The following is a 19,375-nucleotide window of genomic DNA, read 5'->3' as shown; positions in this document are numbered from 1 at the left end:
TCCATTTTGAAGACAGTAAAAGACTATATTAGGATTTGCTTTTATAATTCTAATACACTCACACAAACAGCAGTTCTGTAAATCAGATTTACTTCCTAAGAAACCCTTTTTCCTAGAAGTGTTCATCAACCCTTTTGTTCATTCAAATTATCTGAGGAGACAAAAAATATATTCATTTCTAGAGACTTCTGTTTCCAGTTAGGATATAGAGAGCTGCAAAGAATGTTACTCCCAAACTAACAAAGAAAAAAATCTGGATAATCCATAAAAGCATAAATTGTCTTGATTGTATCAGAGATATGGAGTCACAAGGTACCTGAATTCCAAAGAAGGAAGAGTCCCTTCAAGGAGAGGCAAGACACACAAACCATTTCACCTTTGGCAGGTAATAGCTGTGGCCACCATCCAAGTGGACAAGACGAGTTCAGCTAAAATTTTAACAAACTGTTAAAGGTCTAGTGTGGACTAACATAACAATTTGGAACGGTTGGGTGTCCAAGACACAAGGGAAGTTGCATTGATGGGCAAGCTCTTCCTTGGGCCTTCACTGGATGCTATGAGAAAGTCTGGGGACAAGACACTCTCTTGCAGTGCAGGTAAGAATGAGGTGATCTCTGACTGCTATGGGGGTACAGATACAAAGCACTGCCCATTTCCTGGGACATTTTTCTCTTCACAAAGCAAAAGCTTTAAGCCACTTGAGATGGAAACAACAGATCCTCTGGTCTACAGAGACCAGGCAGAGATCCACTGATTCTGGGGAAAAAGTAGAAAGCAAAACCAATCTGGCGCTGGGGAGGGACAGGAATTCCCCTGGCCCCTAGGATATATTCAAAAATAATTGTAACACACAGAAGAGGGAGAAAAAAAAACTCAACCTATAGGGGAGGGGCATAAAACCTTCTTGGGCCCAAGATCTGACTCCTACAACAACAAGAGGCCTGATCCCACTTGAGCAGGGGCAGGAAACTCCTCTTCAAGATTAGCCACAGATATGAGGCTAACTTTGCCTAAGACAGGCCAGGAAAGTATAACATAAAACAGCCTTGCCCCCACTTCCAGTCCAGCACTGAATAACAAGAAATAGCTGCCTACCACTGGAGGAAAGACAAGTGTACAGAGAGAGACCTCCTCTGTAATATAGGCAGATGAGAACACCTGATATCTGATGGGGAGCAGGAACACTGAGAAAAACTCTCTGGCATCCAAGGGCCCAACCAATATGGGTCAAAGAAGAGGCAAAAACTAGACTTCAACCCAAGAGTCTGAAGATATTACAGATGTTAGACTATACATGCAAGGTATCAGCAGCCCAAGTCTAGAGGAATTTGAAAGCAATAGTGCACTGAAAGTAATAATAGCAACAACAAAACCTAAATCCAGCTCAAGCTGCAATCAGATTAATTTGAACTCTCACACTACTGGTTTGACAAAAAGGCATGCCTATTTCCAGGCATAAATATTACTCCAGTCTTCACTATTTTATACATGATGTGTGGCATTCAGTCAAAAATTTTGAAACACACACATTAAAAAAAAGAAAAATGGCCCATAAGAAAAGACAAAGCAAGCAACAGAACCAGACTCAGACATGACCCAAATGTTGGAATTATCATTCAGTAATATTTTTTCTGGCTGTACCCACAGGGCATGCAGGATCTTAATTCCCTGACCAAGGATTGAACCTATGCCCCCTGCAGTGGAATTGCAGAGCCTTAACAACTGGACTGTCAGGGAAGTCCCTAGTCAGTAATTTTAAAATAACTATGACTAATATGTTAATGTATCTAGCTGGAAAATGTAGACAAAAAAAAACAGAGAATTTCAACAGATACATGGAAACTTAGCTAAATGGAAATCAAATGGAAATGACAGAAATCTAAAAAATTATATATTGGAGAATTTTTTTCATTAGACTTAAAACATCTAAGAAACAATCAGTTCAAGGTAAATCAACAGAAAATTTTCTCATTAAAGCACAAAGAGAACAAAAAATAACAATCACGCATACAAGACCTCTAATACAATATCAAATATCAAATAGTCTAACATTGTGTAATTGGAGTCTCAAAGAGATGAGAGAGTCAGAAGAAATATTTGAAGAGATAATGGCTGAGAATTTTATAAAATAAGGAAAACATCAAAGTATACATCCAAGAAATTCATAGAATCCCAAGAGGGATAAATACCAAACCAGACACAGACAGCTTCACCATAGCCAAACTGCTTAAAATCAAGAATAAAGAAAAACAGTAACTACAAAGGTAAGAATCACAGAAGACTAATCTTCAGAAACTATGCAAGCCAGAATACAATGGAGTAGCATCCCTTCAGCACTGAAAAATAAAAAACCAAGAGAGATCATAGAATTCTATTCCCAGTGAAAATACCTTCCAAAAGCAAAGGTGAAATAAAAGTTTTTTTAAAAGACAAACAAAAGCTGGGGGAACTCATTGCCATGTAAGAATTTTAATACCAAGTGGAGCTGTACAAAGAAATGAGTACTGGAAATGGAAAAAATCAAGGTAAATAAACAACATTTTGGTTTTTCACTTTTAAATGCCTGAAAAGGTCATTGAACTAGAGAAAAAAAGACACAATAGATGGCCGGTGGAGACAGGTGGGTTGGCACAGTTACTCTCATTTAGCTGCTTCCAATCCCTTTCACATTACCCTCTGCACTGACCACTTTTGACTGGTGTTAGTGGAAAGTATAGCCGACATACCACATTCACTCAAAATATGTGGTGAATTAGCCCAGGCAGAGTAGAGAGAAGTGCACTGATAAGGTGACAAAGCTCATTACTTTTAGTAGATGTCTGTTACCTTCCAAGGAGCACTGTCTCTTGAGGCAGTGTCCTTGTGCAACTCTATGGAAACTCTTACAAAGCTCTGCTTTGTGGTCTTGGGCGGGGTGGGGGGAGTCTCCTTTAATATCTTCCAAAAAGCAAATCTTGATGCTTTGGAAGATAAATTTGATTTTTCAAAAGAGCCAAAATTCAATTACTTCCAAGACTGGGAAGAGTCCACTGGATCATCTTATTTTTTGTTCAAAAACAAGAAATGAAGTAAATAATGTGAGTCATTTTCTTGTGTAACTGAAAAGTCAATTACAGATTACAGTTTACCATGATAGAAGTAACTATTTTGAGGGCCATCACTCATTTTGATGCATACACTTTTGTGTTGGAAAAACAAATCAATCTTATTTCCTTACCTATCTGATATTTGGGAAACCTGAAAAAAGAACCACATCTCCTATGTAAGGGTAGAGTTTTTACACTATAGCTTTTACATAGAAAATGACACAGTTCTTATTTAACCATGCAATAGTAAATCATATTAAATAAATTTACTAGCTTAATAGTAAATCATTTAATTAAATGGTCTAATTAAAAGTTCTGGGACTTCTCTGGTGGCTCAGTGGTTGGGAACTCGCGCTCCCAATGCAGGGGGCTCAGGTTCAGTCCCTGGTTGGGGAACCAGATCCCACATGCATGCTGCAACTAAGAGTTCTCATGCCACAACTAAGGAGCCTGCCTGCTGCAACTAAGACCCAGCACAACCAAAAAAAAAAAAAAATTCTTCAGATTCCCCACTATGCATTGACCTTACACAGTAAAGAAAATAGTTTACTTATGTTTTAAAAAATTTCAGCAATAACCCCAATTTGGAATTCATTTTGGCCCACTGCTCATGCACAGCCACCAAGATAGAATCTAAACTGCATTTTAAAGAAGACTGTCCAAGCCCCAGACTAATGGCAGAGTGTTGAGTCAAACAAATACTAAGTCAAGGAAACACATACATGTATAAAACACACAAATACTGAATCCAATAGAACATAAGACACTAGAAAGACCTGACAGAAGAACCCCAGTATGCTATCAGACGTTCAAAGAGAAAACCAACAGAAATCCAAAACCCAAAGAGAACAAAACAGAAACAAAAGCAAAAACAAACAAACAAACAAACAAATAACACCACACATACACAAACACAAATCCAGGGAGATACTGAAAGCTAGGATCAAATATAAAAAAGAGCTAGAGTACCACCAGACAGACTGAAGATTCTCAGAATGAAATCAGACAATTATACTAAGAACTAAGATAAAGACAAAAACCTAATAATAAATACCAAAGCAGTGTGTCATCTGGAGAATAAAGCAAGGACACAGAGAGGACCGATAATATTGCTTACAAGTATATTAAGATAAACTAAAAGAAGTATAGACGACAGGGCAGGGGAAGAGTGTAGTGTGACTGGAAATATGAAAATAAAAAGAAAGAAATAGAAATGTATAACAGAGATGATAAGAAGGTAGGAGAGATACAGTCAGCCCTACAAAAAACTTAACTAGAAATAGAAATATATAAAAAGGCCGGTTATGTCGGGATCTTTGCAGTCCTTTCTGGTGTCCAAGGTCATTTGCTGGTGTTCAGCTGGTTCTCTGTGGGAATTATTGCGTCTTTTGGTGTATTCCTAATGCATCTGTGGAGAGGGATGCATTCCACGTCCTTCTACTTCGCTGCCATCTTTCTTCCTAAACTGCATTTCACAATAACTGCTCACAGCTGTAAGCCCGCCTGGGTTGGTGACAAGCTGGCTCTTATTATAACATTGATTTTAGATGTCAGTGCTGCACAATAAAAACTATAACACCAGGTGCCCTGCCAATCACAGCTGGAAAAGTCAAACATCATCCCCTCATGAATGGTACCACACAGCCCTTGCTGATGGGCTGCTGTAAATATTTGGAAATTTGCCTGAGGTTTTAACTATGCATGGCCTGTTGATTTTAATGAGTCAAGGAAGTCAACTGTGTTCCAGGCTTTAAAAATTCACCACTGTGTTTTCAATCACGATCCTTCTTTGCGTCAATAACCCATTCATTCATTACATAATCACTCAGCACTCACTTTATGAAGTGACGGAGTCCGTATCTTCTTCTAACTTCCATTCCCTGAGTAAAGGCACACTTCTGTATATTTTCACAGAAGAAAAGTCTTTCAACTGTTAGAAACAGCTATCCCAACTACTCTCCAACTCCAAATTGTTTCCTTTCCAAGTTCAACACTGTTATTTCCTTCACTGCTCATTACTTGAAATGGTTTCACAATTGTCTATCTTGGCCGAAACCCTATGTGTGTGCTCTAATATTCCAAATGTGACTTGAGAGAAATAGATATTATGTAAGCTCTTTCCATGATGCAGGTAAAACCATGATATATATTTCATTTATCTTCAGGACATCCAGCAAGATAACAGGATTCCAAATCTCTCGTGTAAAGATGTTTCGGTAACATGAGGATCATCTTGGTGGGTGACCTCGACCACGGACCACAGGAAAAGAACTGCTTAAGTGGAAGTTCTGCTGAGTGTTTCAATAAACTGAAAAGACTAACCAACATAATCCACCATGAGTTTATTTTTTAATCTCTCTATGTTTCAATGCAGGTACTTCTGCGTGCATTTGTCTTCTGAAATTCTACGCTCCTAGAAAAGAATGACCAATTTCCAAATAACTGTTGCTGGCAGTACCATAACAAACAGATCCTTCACACTTTTTGATGATACTGTTTTTATTCCTGAAACTCAACAACTTTTCAAATGTGTTCTTTATTCAATCACAGCCTTATCTGCTTAAGTCACACTATCAAATATTATACGAATAATTTAGACAAGTTGAGAGGTTCTTTAAAATTTTCAAGTAGGAAGACAAAGTTTTCTTTTACTGTCTTCTGATTTATTAGGAATTGATTTTTATGGAGACTGAATTACCATGCAATAAACAATATTCTAAGGTGTGGGGAGTTCCCTGGTGGTCCAGTGGCTGACTCCATGCTCCCAGTGCAGGGGCCCCAGGTTCAATCCCTGGTCAGGGAACTAGATCCCACATGATGCAAATAAGAGTCTGCATGCTGCAACTAAAGATCCCTCATGCCACAATGAAGATCCCATGTGCTGCAACTAAAGCCCAGAGCAGCCAAATAAATAAATAAATATTTTTTTAAAGTGTGATAATAATTCTGAGACTGTTTGCTCCACAAATGGTGCAAATTCCAAGACATAATGTCAATGCCTATCAAATTCTCTGAAGATATCTCAAAACACACTGCCTGTAAAGAGAAGTTTAATTTTTTAAAAAGTTGTTTAATTTCTCAGAAAATTTTAAAAACTGACTTAATACCTTTCCAAATTAGGATGTAGCTATACAATGACTCAGTAAGGCATTCTGCTGCCTCTTATGATAGCATCACTGAGAACCCACCACTTGGATTTATTCTCTGGGACATTTTGCCAACAAAGCTAATGTGTCTAGTCTGATCCACTTGGGTTCTTGTCTGGTGCCTCTGGTGTCCCACAACACACTTCAGGTGTTGGCCAACTAGCGTTAGGCATTCTGTGTGGGACCAAGGAAACTCCTGTCATTCACAGGAATGCAGTTTTGGCCAAGAAGCTTCAGTATGTTTCACGGCCAAGGGCGGTGCACATTACTGCAGATAGTTTCCCTGTGTTTGGCAACGGCTATAAAGAAGGCCAGGTAAAAACAGAACCTCACATCAAAGGTCACTTAGTAAGATACTGCAAATGCCCGTGGATGCTGGTTCATGGCCTCCTCACTGTATAGGAAGGGCAGCACGTGGCTGTCTTACCTGACAGTCCTCTTTGAGCTGGGAAAATAACTGCAGAGCAGATCTATGAATGTTACCATTTGCTATATGCAACCCTGATGGTTTAAAAACCATCTTTCCCTCAAGGGTCAATTCTAAATCTGTGATATTCTGTCCTTCGTTTGTGTATTTCCCTTTCAATAAATCCAAGTGTCAAATAAGACAAATATTTTAAGCCAAGATATTTTTAGATCCAGATGCAAATGTATTTGAAACAGATTACATCTTAAGAATTCATTATGAACCTGAAAATTTCAAGGAGAGAAAAAACATGCAGGTATGCTATGAACATACACAAAATAAACAGTAAAGATCAGATCTTGCTCTCACATGTGCAATGAAGTTTCTCCTTTCCTCATTACCTTTTTTGTTTTAATGGAAATTCTTGTCAATTGCCATATAATAAGTGCAAACATAAAGAAGACTGGAATTCTTTGGGATCTCTGATTTACGACTTAGATAGATAGATGATAGATAGATAGATAGATAGATAGACAGATAGATGATAGATAGATAGATAGATAGATAGATAGATAGATAGATAGATAGATGATAGACAGATAGATAGATAGATGATAGATAGACACACAGAGGATTAAAAAGACTTCTGTAGAGAAATAAAGTCTGAAGCTGTTAATTAAAGGGGAAAATATGATTTCTGTTAACTGTATTTCATTTCAAACTGATTAGAACAGAATAAAAATCTCACGCTTAAATAAATGAAAAGTTACCAACTATCTCTGATGTCAGTTTGAGAACTTTTAATTTCACTTATCTCTTGCCCACGTTTCAGTAAGTACATGGGACCATTCAATTCTTCCCTTTATAGACAAAGTACCTTTATGTCAGGAAATTGGCCCAGATAGGTGTCCAGCGTCAGCAAGGACCCGTCCACTAGTTTTTGATGGAAGTCCTCCCACAGCACATCACATTTCTGAAAGAAAAAGAGAAATAGATAACTGCAGAATTATTTTAATTTGATATCTTTCACCAACTTCTAAAGAACCTGAAACTATAAAGTTAGATAAGTAATACATCCCTAGATAGCAAACGCTAGAACAAAATGTGGATTATTTAAAAATACAGTAATTTGGCTACCGGTTCTAATTTACAATATAGGTTACCTAAGGACTCAGCTCATTAAAAAATGTATCTCTGATTCTAAATTAATAAAGCATGTGGAAGCTTCAAAAGGCCCCTGGATCCCTATACATGGACTTTGGGGCTAAGAGTCTGTGAAGAAATCCACAGAGACAGCTTGCTTCTGAAGCAATCCATGAAATTAGGAACCATTCCAGACAAACAACAAACCATTGCCGAAGCCTCCACAGGGAGAGCAGAAAATGTAGTCATACTGCGGAGTCACACTCCTACCATTTGTGGAGTATCAATTATGATAAACAAGATGACTATTGGATATTATTAATTTTACCGCTATTACTAGCAAGGCATTGGGTTAAAAGCTGTATGTGTTTCTGTGTGTGTGCGTGTGTATGTGTGTGTGTATGATCTAATTCTCACAATATCCTTATGAGCAAAGGCTTATTGCTGTCACCATGCAGAAGAGGATGCTGAAGCCCAGAGATGTTACATAACTTGGCTAAGGTCGTGCAGCTGGTAAATGACAGACTCTGGTTTCAACCCTTGAATTTGAAGCCCATGATCTGTCTATGACACCAGGCTGCCTCACCAGAACAGAGTTCACGTCCCAGCTGTGTGACTTTGGAAAACTGAACGTCCCTGAGTTTTAATTTCCCCGATTGCGTGAGTTGACAGCATAAAGTGCTTCACAGAATCCCAGGCACATGGCAGGTGTGCAAGAACATCAGTCTACATTCCTCCCGTTACATTCAGGGTGTCCTAACAATGTCTACCCTTTCTTTCTTCTTAGCAACAGAACCTCCAGTTTTAGCCAGGCATGCGGCCACCTAGGATACAGACCATACTTCCCAGCCTCTGTCTCCACTGCAGCCAAGTGTAGCCACGAGACTAAGTTCTGTCAGTGGGATGGACTTTCAGGAAGTGTCCCTAAAAGGAGGCTTGTCCTCCAGGCTTCCTCCTTCTTGCTGACTGGACAACAGAAATTAAAGCGGATACCCAGAGCTCAGAGAGTCATCGTGAACGTGGAGGTGGCAGCAGAGGTGCAAAGACAGGCTCCTGATGCTCGTGGGTCCCCCATACTACACCTGGGCTGCCAACCTCCAAAGTCCCTTATGGGAGAGAAGTTTCTATCTTGTTGAAAATCACTTTTTGATGGTTGATTTACTTCTGTTTCTTTTTCACACGTTAAAATTGGATTCTAATTGTTATAGATCCTTGTTCAAGAATTTTATGTAAACAAAAAAATTTAAATCCACTGTACAAAAAGGCTTATCCCCTGATCTGAGCAGACCCTCAGAACATGCAGTATTGAGTGCTTCACCCTCAAAAGAGCCCATATGTGCATCGACAACTGAAGATTCCAAAAATCTTGGCAGCTGCAAGGACCAAGGTAGGATAGCAGCTGTTCCTTAGGAATCAAGGTCAACAGTGGCATTTGTCATACACAGAACTGTAACGCGATGTTCTGAAAAGCCATTCACACAAATTTCTATCATTCCCTTAAAAATTCTTTTCACGATGAATTGTTAATTACACACCTCTAACCAGAAATTTACAAAATGAGTTAAGCCTTTAACAACAGGCTGTTGAAAGACAGGATCTTTATATTTAAGAAATGTGAGAAGATGTAATTACTCAAAACTGCATTGGAAAACGGTGTGTGGAGGCTGGTTTTGCCCAATTCACATCCCGAAAGTTTTCAAAAGAGGTAACAGAGGTAACAAGAGCTTTCTGCATAAATCGATCTGTTGCTATTACAGCCATAACAAAATTATGATTTGTGATCAATGTGGGGATGTCGGAATTTTCAAGCTGCAGCCCAGGGCTGCACTGTTAACCCGTCTTTCCGAAGGCTGCATAGACAATCAGCGTGTCATGTACCAGACCTTCCCCCGAGCTGTGGCGGTCACATCTCTTAAGTCTTCTGTGTCTCATGAGAAGCAACAAGCTCTCGTGAAGTGGGCATGATGAACAACCGCTCCTTGTTTTAAGAAAGAACTTGGAATGAGAAAACCCCTGACTGCGGGCTCCTAAGGTCGGTATAATAATCACATGCACTGTGCACTAGGTCGAGGATGTGAACACACACACACTTTAAGTGTGTTATTGGGAGGTACAATCATTATTCTCACTTTGCCAATGAGGAAACTAAAGCCTAAGAAGATTAAGGAACTCATCCAATGTCACACCCCATTCTGCCTTCTTCAAAGCCACAATAACCACTTTCTCACTTCCCAGAGCCAGACGGCCCTGGGCTACATGGTGCATTTCAGGTGATAAGACCTGTCTAGAGCCAAAGCCTTTCATTAGTTAAATTCCTATTAGCAGACTGACTGCACCTGTCCTTGGCCCTGCAGACCAGTAAATGGACCATCTGGTGGTAAAATGAAAGAGATGCTCTTCCCAGCTCCTGTGCCTGCTTTCAAGAAGGGATGGGGAAGGAGGGGCAGTACTTAAAATCAGGCCATGGGCCAGTTCTCCTCCTGAAATGGGCTAAGAAGTATAGCAAGGGACAGAAAAGTGCTATTCTTATGTTGAAGAAAGCAATCTTTAACCCAGAGCCTTCTACCCAAGTGGCTTTATCATCATGTTCACTCCTCACTACGAGTTTGGGTTGATCTGGATGGTGGAATTTGCACAGTGCCTTCTGGGTACATGATGCCCCATCACGATTGGGCCATGAAGTGGTGAGAGGGGTTCAGGGGATTGGTTGAGAGAGCAGGACACGGTGGGAGCCTCATGGAAGCCACCCCAGGCCTTCCGTGCGCTGTGACCGGCTCTTACCTCGCCAACCATTTTCACGTCTTCGCGCCCATACCAGTCAGGCTCATAGACTTCATGCAGCGACTCGGTGAGCTTCATGGAAGCCTCTTGCATGCCTAGAAGTGGAGAAAAACAATTCCTGTTAGAGAGAAGTGGGTGAGGAGTCTCTTCCTCCTTTCCCTACTTTTCTAAGGGAGAGGAAAAATCTTGAATACTTGCTAATTGTTTAAGGAAAACCTAGGCAGGCATGATTGCTATTTACATCTGTAGTCTTGATTCTGATTACAGTGTGCATATTCTAGTATTTTTATGATAATGATACCTACTGGGTGTTGAAAAAATCAACAAGGTGTTCTAGTCTAAAAACAATAATAATGTGTCCTATTATGTGTATTGTCACTTGTTAAATGGCATGAAACCATAAGTGTATGGGACATCTAGAATACTCGTCTATAAAATGACAGTGATAAAAAAATTAATACCAAATGTCTTTAAATATTGCAAATAAAGCATTTTGGGAGGAAGCAGATGCCAAATCTATAGGATTTTAGGGCATCAGTGGAAAGGGCTTTAAGTGGTCTAAAATTTTTCAAAAGAGAAAGGAAATTGTTCTTTTTCCAATATTACTAAAAGCTATACATGTAGTTTTAAGCCAGAACTCTCAGGAAGCTTAGAGTTCTTAAGTCTACGGGTCATAATTTTCATTACAGGTACAATTTGGTATGTTGCAAAAATACGGTTATTCACAATGGGAAAGATATCAAGTTTCCCAGTGCAACATGGTGATATAAAATATCACAAAGTCTTTTCCAGACTCCCTCTGCCCCTCCTTCAAATCCAAGGATAAAGCTTAGATGGCCCTGGAGACAGCTAAGGGCTGGGGCCAGAACAAGGCGGAGTCTTTGGCTGGTGACTTGGAGAAGTGCCTCTTTGGCACCAGACTCTCCCTCACAGCTGGAAGGCGAGACCTGACCGAGTTGGTGTCTTGGTCTTTGTCACTAGGGGATGTGAAAGGGGGCTGGATAGAAGGAGAGGAGAGAAAAACCAGAGTGCCGTCATCAAAAATAAAAGACACATCTTATAAACTTAATGCCAGTGAATCAAAGAGGGAAAGTTTCTTGTTAAACTGAAAGCTGCAAAACTCTAGACTCACCCACACACTTGTTGAATTTAAGAGAGTTCTGGGTTTAACAATGAGAAGAGGACAAAATAAAAGAAGATGGCTGAGGAGTTTGAGGTTTTTGAGCACAAGCTGCCCATTCTCTTTGCTTGGTCCTTGAGATAAACCTTTCCCTGCTCCAGAAAATAAAATTAAAAATAAAAAGATGTCTGAAATGATCAAAGTATATCCTCAAAGAGTCACACAATGGAACATTACTCAGCCACAAAAAAGAATGAAATAATGCCACTTGCAGCAACACAGATGGACTTAGAGATGATCACACTATGTGAAGTAAGACAGAGAAAGACAAATATCATATGGTATTGCTTATACACAAAATTATACAAATGAATTTATTTACAAAACAGAAATAGACTTATAGACATAGAAAAAAAATATATGGTTACCAAAGGGGAAAAGCAGTAGGAGAGGGATAAATTAGGAGTTTGGGATTAAAATATACACACTACTATATATAAAAGAAATAACCAACAAGGACCTACTGTATAGCACAGAGAACTATACTCAATGTCTTGTATATCTATAGTGGAAAAGAATCTTTATATATATGTATACATATATATATATATATATATATATGGCTGAATCACTTTGCTGTACACCTGAAACTAACACATCATTGTAAATCAACTATATTTCAATAAAAAAAATTTAAATAAAATAAAATACTAGTCCCACCCCCAAAAAAAGAGCCAACATCTAATTTGGTATTTCTTAATACAATACTTCACTCTCTAGGCATAGACCATCCCCCTTTCCTTCCCTGGATAAGATGCAGATACGTATTTGGTCTTTGCACACAAAAGGTATGGCATGTGTTTTGGGGCCACATGAAGTGTGAAAGCCTGTGACCCTCTCTCCATGAAGAGTGCATCCCTGAACATGTCAAAGGATGCCCTTTACATTGAGGGGTACAACCCACACCCACTGAAATGACTTGGCAACCACAAGACGAAGCCCGGCAGGCTAAGGTAGGAAAGAGCAGTGATCACTCAATTCTCTGGGAACTCTGATGAAACAGAATCTTGTAGGTGTAGACAGGCAAAAACCAATACAAAAGCCTGCATCTGTCCCCTAGCATTTTGAATCCAAACAAGAAAGAATCTCTCTCATGATGGTACGTGTGGTCACTGCTGACACGGCAGGAACATTTATCTCAGGTATCCATGTTTATCCCTCCCTAAGCACGTCAATACTAAGAAATGTACGCCTCAAATTCACACCAAAAGTGAATCACTAGTTAGAATTCTATAATTCAGATGCCAAAAGGCTTTTGAAGTTTTCTTTTAAATCTTTAAGTCAGATGGAAATTAAAAACAGCTGTGTAGGTAGGTTCTTAATATCTTAAGGGGAAGAAAGAAGCATGATGGCATTGTAGGATAAAAACATTTGTGGTACAAAATGAAACTGTGAATTTAAGTTTAAAATAAAATTATGTAAGCCCTTACTCATTGAGGCAAAAAGCTCAATGCTGCAGTAAATATTTCTATTAGCAGCCAAAAATAACTACTAATTGCTGGGTGGATAAGTAGTGATGTGGATAATTTGGAAAGAGTCTATTTTGACAAAAAAAAAGTTGTTTCTAGAACACCCTATAGGAAGTACTCTGATGGATACACAGGTGAACAAGACACAAGCCTGCTCTTAAAGGCATAAAGATGGGCAGAGATTTTAAGGATTTAGAATTCACTCTGCTGGCAGAGAATACGAGAAAAAAAAAAGCCAAAAGCCAAGTTCCCTTCAAAGTAATTTGGCACCATTAAAGAAGAATAAATGCTACGTGGCTTTTAATAACATCTAATATCCAACATTTTCTTACAAGATTAGTGGTTTCCAGAAGTGTAAATAAGACTCAAACATCACATATAGAAGAGTGATTATTTTACTACTGGATAGGAACCACTTTCCTCTCATCAAAATTTGGACCACCCTAGACCTCAGTTTTCCAAAGTGTACATTATTAATAAATTATAATACATGCCATATGTTGTAGTGACAATTACATGAAATGAGGCCATAAAAAGCTTATGTCCATGCCTGGCACACACGTGCTCAATAAATGTTGGCAATAATCATTATGAAACTATTAGCCTAGACTTCTAAGAAATCTCCTAGCAGTTTTCTTTCCTCTAGCCTGGATTCCACACAATCACAACCATTATTTCTAAAATGCTAATCTGATCATGTGACTCATTCCCTCACCCACAATAATGTAAGGACGCCCTTCTCCACTGACAGAATAAAACCCAATGCGGCTTCTTCCTGGAAAGCCCTTCCAACATCAACCCCTTTCTCTGGCATATCTTATCACCTGCTGACCACGTATGCCCCCTTCTTGGGTCCATTCAAATGTAAGTTCCTTGGAAGGACCATTCCTGACCTGGTCTCCTCAGCTAAGGTTGGGGGCGAGGGGAGGGAGTCTCTCTGTTGCGATAGCCCAGAATGCACACTTCTCTTAAACCACATATTACTATGCATATCTGGCCTTCTTGTTTATTCAGCTTTCTCTACTGCAAGTTTTAGGAGAGCAGACACTACGTCTTGTTCATCTCTGCATCTCCAACTCCTAAAACAGTGTCAGGCCCATAAATGAGGCTCAATGCAATGTTTGCTGCTAAAATGAATGAGAGTGTAAGATCTCCTGCAAAGCCCAAGCAATCAGCAGAAATGATAAAGACCTACAGGGGTGAATGCCACCCAGAGATTTAGTGATAATAAGATGAAGAGTAGAGCTCACTGAATCCAATTTCATAGAAACCAGTGGGAGAGATCTGGGGGACTTCAGAGAGCAACTGGAGTGCTTTACAGACGAGGAACATCTGGAGCACTCTACAGATGAGGCAGTTGACAGGCTTGGTGATTTTCCCACAGTTGCCTCTGGGATCAGACCCAGGGCCTATCACTCTCTTGGGTGAGATCTCATTCCTCTGTAATGCTGCCTGTATTAGACTGTACCATTAGCTAGCTAGAGTTCTTTTTGTGAAAACCAGAAAAATGGGCCACGAAAGCACTCTGAAAATGCAAATTACAATCTACTTAATGCATAATCTTTACCTTTAAGTGTGCTCCCAAAACTCAGAATTTGCCCCAAGAAATTCTTTGTTAAGACTTTGAGAAGAGGGGCTTCCCTGGTGGCGCAGTGGTTAAGAATCCGCCTGCCAATTCAGGGGACACGGGTTCCATCCCTGGGCCGGGAAGATCCCACATGCTGCGGAGCAACTAAGCCCGTGTGCCACAGCTACTGAAGCCCACAAGCTGCAACTACTGAAGCCCTCGTGCCTAGAGCCTGTGTTCTGCAGCAAGAGAAGCCCATCCACTGCAACAAAGAGCAGCCCCCGCGTGCCACAACTAGAGAAAAAACCTGTGTGCAGCAACGAAGATCCAATGCAGCCAAAAATAAAATAAATAAATAAATAATAAAATTAAAAAAAAAAAAAAGACTTTGAGAAGAGAAAAGCATTCCACAGTCCAACAGTGTGAAATGCTGCCTACTCCACAGGCCTACAGGAGATTAGATTATACTAGCATATCAAGGGCCCTGATAAACTCTGTAGTAACCTGTTTAAAAATTCATTCCAACCAGCCTCGGCCGAAGTCATTCAAACAGTGATCTCTCTCATGGAGTATCATCTGCTAACCTCACTCCACCTGCAAAGTGCGTGGGGGAAAGCTGATAGAAGGTCCTCTCTCCTTCCTATGGAGATGTGGCCACAAGAAGTGGGATGCAGGGCACAGTCTGATGGAAGAGTTGCTTTGATGCTCCACCCAACGTTTCTCTGGAGCTAACTATTCACTCAGTGGATTCTCCTTCTAGACCACATTAAGGAAAAGAATTAAGCCAGTCTTTTTAAACAGCATTCTCCATACCAGGGCAATAAAATAGACCGAAATATACAAACTTGGAAAAGAGATCTAATTCACGTGTTCATTCAATAGACATATCCACTTTTTTAAAATCAGCTAACAAAGAGAAAATCCTGTGCTTAAAATATTACTTCTTGTGTTCAAATCCTAAATCAATAAAGAAAGAAATACCTCGAGTGCTTTCCATTTTCTGACCAAACTGTTATAAATACTTGAGGTTAATTTTTTGTGGAGCAGTTAATTACATGCTCTCTGAATTGTGGAAGTTAAATTCTCTGAAGCTTACTTCTTTGCAAAGGCAAAATAAGGCTAATGTCATTTAGTCTGTGTTGGATGGTAACAAAGAGGTAACATGCCTAAAATGCTTAGTACACAGCCTAGCACATAGTTAGTGCTCATTAAAAAGCAACAGAGGGCTTCCCAGGTGGCGCAGTGGTTAAGAATCCACCTCCCAATGCAGGGGACACGGGTTCCATCCCTGGGCTGGGAAGATCTCATATGCCGCAGAGCAAACGAAGCCTGTGCGGCACAACTACTGAGCCTGCAAGCCACTATTGAGCCCATGTGCCACAACTACTGAAGCCTGCACGCCTAGAGCCTGTACTCTGCAACAAGAGAAGCCACCACAAAGAGAAACCCGCGCACCACAACGAAGAGTAGCCCCCACTCGCCACAACTGGAGAAAGCCTGTGCAGCAATGAAGACACAACGCAGCAAATAAATAAATAAATAAATAAATAAAAATTTTTAAAAAAAGCAATAGAGGTAAGTTGTCATTACTCCATTGTGTAGATGAATTCTAATTTATAAAACTAATGCAATACTGATGGCCACGGCCATAAAGTTCAAAGGCAATACAAGGAAACAGCAAGGCCTCAGGAAACACACATACCAGACTATGTATCATAGCCCTGTTGTGTAATAAGCCCATAACCCTAGACAAGCTATTAAACCCCTCTGTGCCTGGCTTTTCTTACCTATAAACTGAAGATAATAAAAGTACCTGCCTCACAGGATTGTCATGAGAACTGAAATTATATTGCTCGTATAAAAGTTTAAATACATTAAAAATAGTACTTTCACTAATTTTTATTATTATGACTAATTTTTCATTAAGATTTTCATTATTTCATTATGTAGCCATACCTTTGTAATCAATTTCATACATCCACATTGAAACTGTTAAGAATAAATTCTTGGAAATGAACCTGCTGTATCAAAAGGCATGCCAAAAAAAAAATACACATTTAAAGGCCTTTGCCAAATCACTCCCCAGGAAAGCTGTCTTAGCAGTATATAAAAGGGGTCCATTTCCCACAGCTCTGCCAATGCTAGGTATCATGGTTTAGTTTGGTTTTTTATTATTTACTTATTTATTTACTCATTTATTTATTGGCTGTGTTGGGTCTTCATTGCTGTGTGTGGGCTTTCTCTAGTTGTAGAGAGTGGGGGCTACTCTTCATTTTGGTGCACTGGCTTCTCATTGCAGTGACTTCTCTTGTGGAGCATGGGCTCTAGGCACGCGGGCTTCAGTAGTTGTGGCACTCGGGCTCAGTAGTTGTGACTCTTGGGCCCTAGAGGGCAGACTCAGTAGTTGTGGCACATGGGCTTAGGTGCTCCATGGCCTGTGGGATCTTCCCAGACCAGGGATCAAACCTGTGTCCCCTGCACTGGTGGGCATATATTTAACCACAGCACCACCAGAGAAGTCCCTGCTTTGTTTTTTAATTTTAATGTCTTTGAATATTTGGAAGAAAAATGACAGCTTCTCCACTTTGATTTTATTTAATATTCTTTGATTACTCAGGATAAGCATTTTTCACATTTATTACCCATCTACAGATCTTCTTCAGTTAATTTTCTCTTCATATGTTCTACTCATTTTTTCTTTTGATCAACTGATCTTCATTTAGTTTACTTACTGAGCTCTTACTGAGAGCATCTCTTTGTATATGTATTTAAATCTTCACTATATTTGGAATTGAGAAGGAGGGAATAAAGAGTGAGGCTGGGAATCTCACTTTTATCTGAGTGTTTGCCCAGTTTATCCAAGACTCATTGTCAGATGATCCATTCTCTCTCCCACTAATCTCAAAATCTGCCTTATCATCCATCTCATCTGTGGGTGCACTTGGATCTGACTCAGTGCAGGGGCTGGACAGCGGACAGCATGCAGAGATGGAGCACACACCCCGATCGCTCTCTCCGCCCTCCGCCACCAGCCTCATTTCTTTGCCTTGAATATGCGAGACTAGAAACCAATGCCAGAACCTCTCTGCCCCCCTACAGTGGCAGGGCTGCAGATGCAGCCATTCCCAAGTCACAGGCAGTCCAGGGCCATGCTGCCTGCTAACCCTGCTGTCATTTCTCGCCCCCTCCAGCTAGAGAGCTTATGTGTAAGTTTGTGTGCATCCAACTCTTGGGACATACTCTCCCCTGGGATGAAACCAGCTGTAGCTTTTCTTAAACAAGGTCTCAAGCTCACTCTATCTAACAACTCTTCCTAGAAAGCTGTAGGATGTGGGAGGCACTTATTCCTAGTTTCCAGCATAAGGGCAGACATATTTTTTTCCTTGTATATTCTGATTATCATTTCAATGGGAATTGGGGAGTGGGTGGAATGGAACACCTGTGCTCGAGTACCCATCCTGCCAGAATGCCAAATGGCTTTATAATTAACACTCGATCCTGTCACTCTTGAATTCCAAGAACAACCCGTGCTTGGTAACATGCAGTAAACAACTCTTACATATTACCTTTGATAGCTGCTAAATATCCTCGGAGTTCTCGCTGAAGTCTGGTACCCTCTGCCTGAAAATACACAAACACAGAAATGCTAAGCATCTTGTCTATATTTTGCCTGCAAACATGTACAAAGCAATAAGCCTATAGAGTTATTTTTGCCAGAAGCTCATTCTTGAAAAAGCATAAATACGTGGACACAGACTAAACAAGATGCCAATCACTGTATATATTTACAGAAATTTTATTCAGCTTAAGAGAAAAGGAGAAAGCAAATAAGACTTCATTAAGAATAGAAACTGCGATCCACCATACAGCCTTCTATATATTCAAGAGCTAGTAAGTCTCTAAACTTTGACACATAGGTTACAAAGGTAGGAAACTGATCACCACTGTTTACTGTTTAATATGGTAGCTACTAGCCCCATGTGGTTGTTGAGTGCTTGCAATGTGGCTATGTATGGAAATGTGGCAGGAATGGAAATGTACTGTAAGTATAAAATACCCACTGGATTACAGAGATTTACTACCAAAAAACATTATATATATATATTTAATATATTCTACACTGATTGCATATTAATGTGTTATTTTGGATATATGGAGCTAAACTATGTTAAGACATTTCATTTCTTTTCATTTTTTTCAAATTGAAGTATAGTTGATTTATAATATTGTGTTAGTTTCAGGTGTACAGCATCTTTTCACTTTTTAAAACGGCCACTAGAAAATTTTTAAGTATGAATGTGGTTTGCATTGTATTTCTATTGGACGTCACCAAAATAGAGAAATCGTTAAAAGGTAAACATAGGCCTATGAATACTTGTTTTGGTTTGGATTGTACTTCAAAACTCTAAGACTCTGAGACTAGGATTAGACTTTAGTCTTGAGTTACTCTTGGAAATGTTGATGGTAGTGTGGAGAAGTGAGGCAGGAAAGGAAAGAGAGCCAACCCAGGGTGCTGGGTTGGCTAGCAGGCAAGTTTCTGCAGCGGGCATCCCTGCCTTAATCCCACTGGGGAATCTGAGAGACAGAGCCAAACACC

General features: G+C 39.8%; 1 protein-coding gene across 1 annotated transcript in view; it reads right to left on the bottom strand.

Annotated features, from left to right (window-relative positions):
- AMPH (amphiphysin) overlaps nucleotides 1–19,375 on the bottom strand; it is a 204,369-nt gene that overhangs the window by 70,981 nt on the left and 114,013 nt on the right. Inside the window, exons 3-5 of the mRNA XM_057731632.1 lie at nucleotides 18,345–18,395; nucleotides 10,563–10,657; nucleotides 7,516–7,611 (exon numbers count right to left, since the gene is read on the bottom strand). Of these exons, the coding sequence (XP_057587615.1) occupies nucleotides 7,516–7,611; nucleotides 10,563–10,657; nucleotides 18,345–18,395 (242 nt within the window). The remainder of the gene's footprint in view (nucleotides 1–7,515; nucleotides 7,612–10,562; nucleotides 10,658–18,344; nucleotides 18,396–19,375) is intronic.

Source organism: Hippopotamus amphibius, chromosome 4 (assembly GCF_030028045.1).
Source record: "Hippopotamus amphibius kiboko isolate mHipAmp2 chromosome 4, mHipAmp2.hap2, whole genome shotgun sequence".
Lineage (NCBI taxonomy): Eukaryota > Metazoa > Chordata > Mammalia > Artiodactyla > Hippopotamidae > Hippopotamus > Hippopotamus amphibius.
Note: the sequence above shows the minus strand (reverse complement) of the source record. Positions and strands in the feature narration are given on the sequence as shown.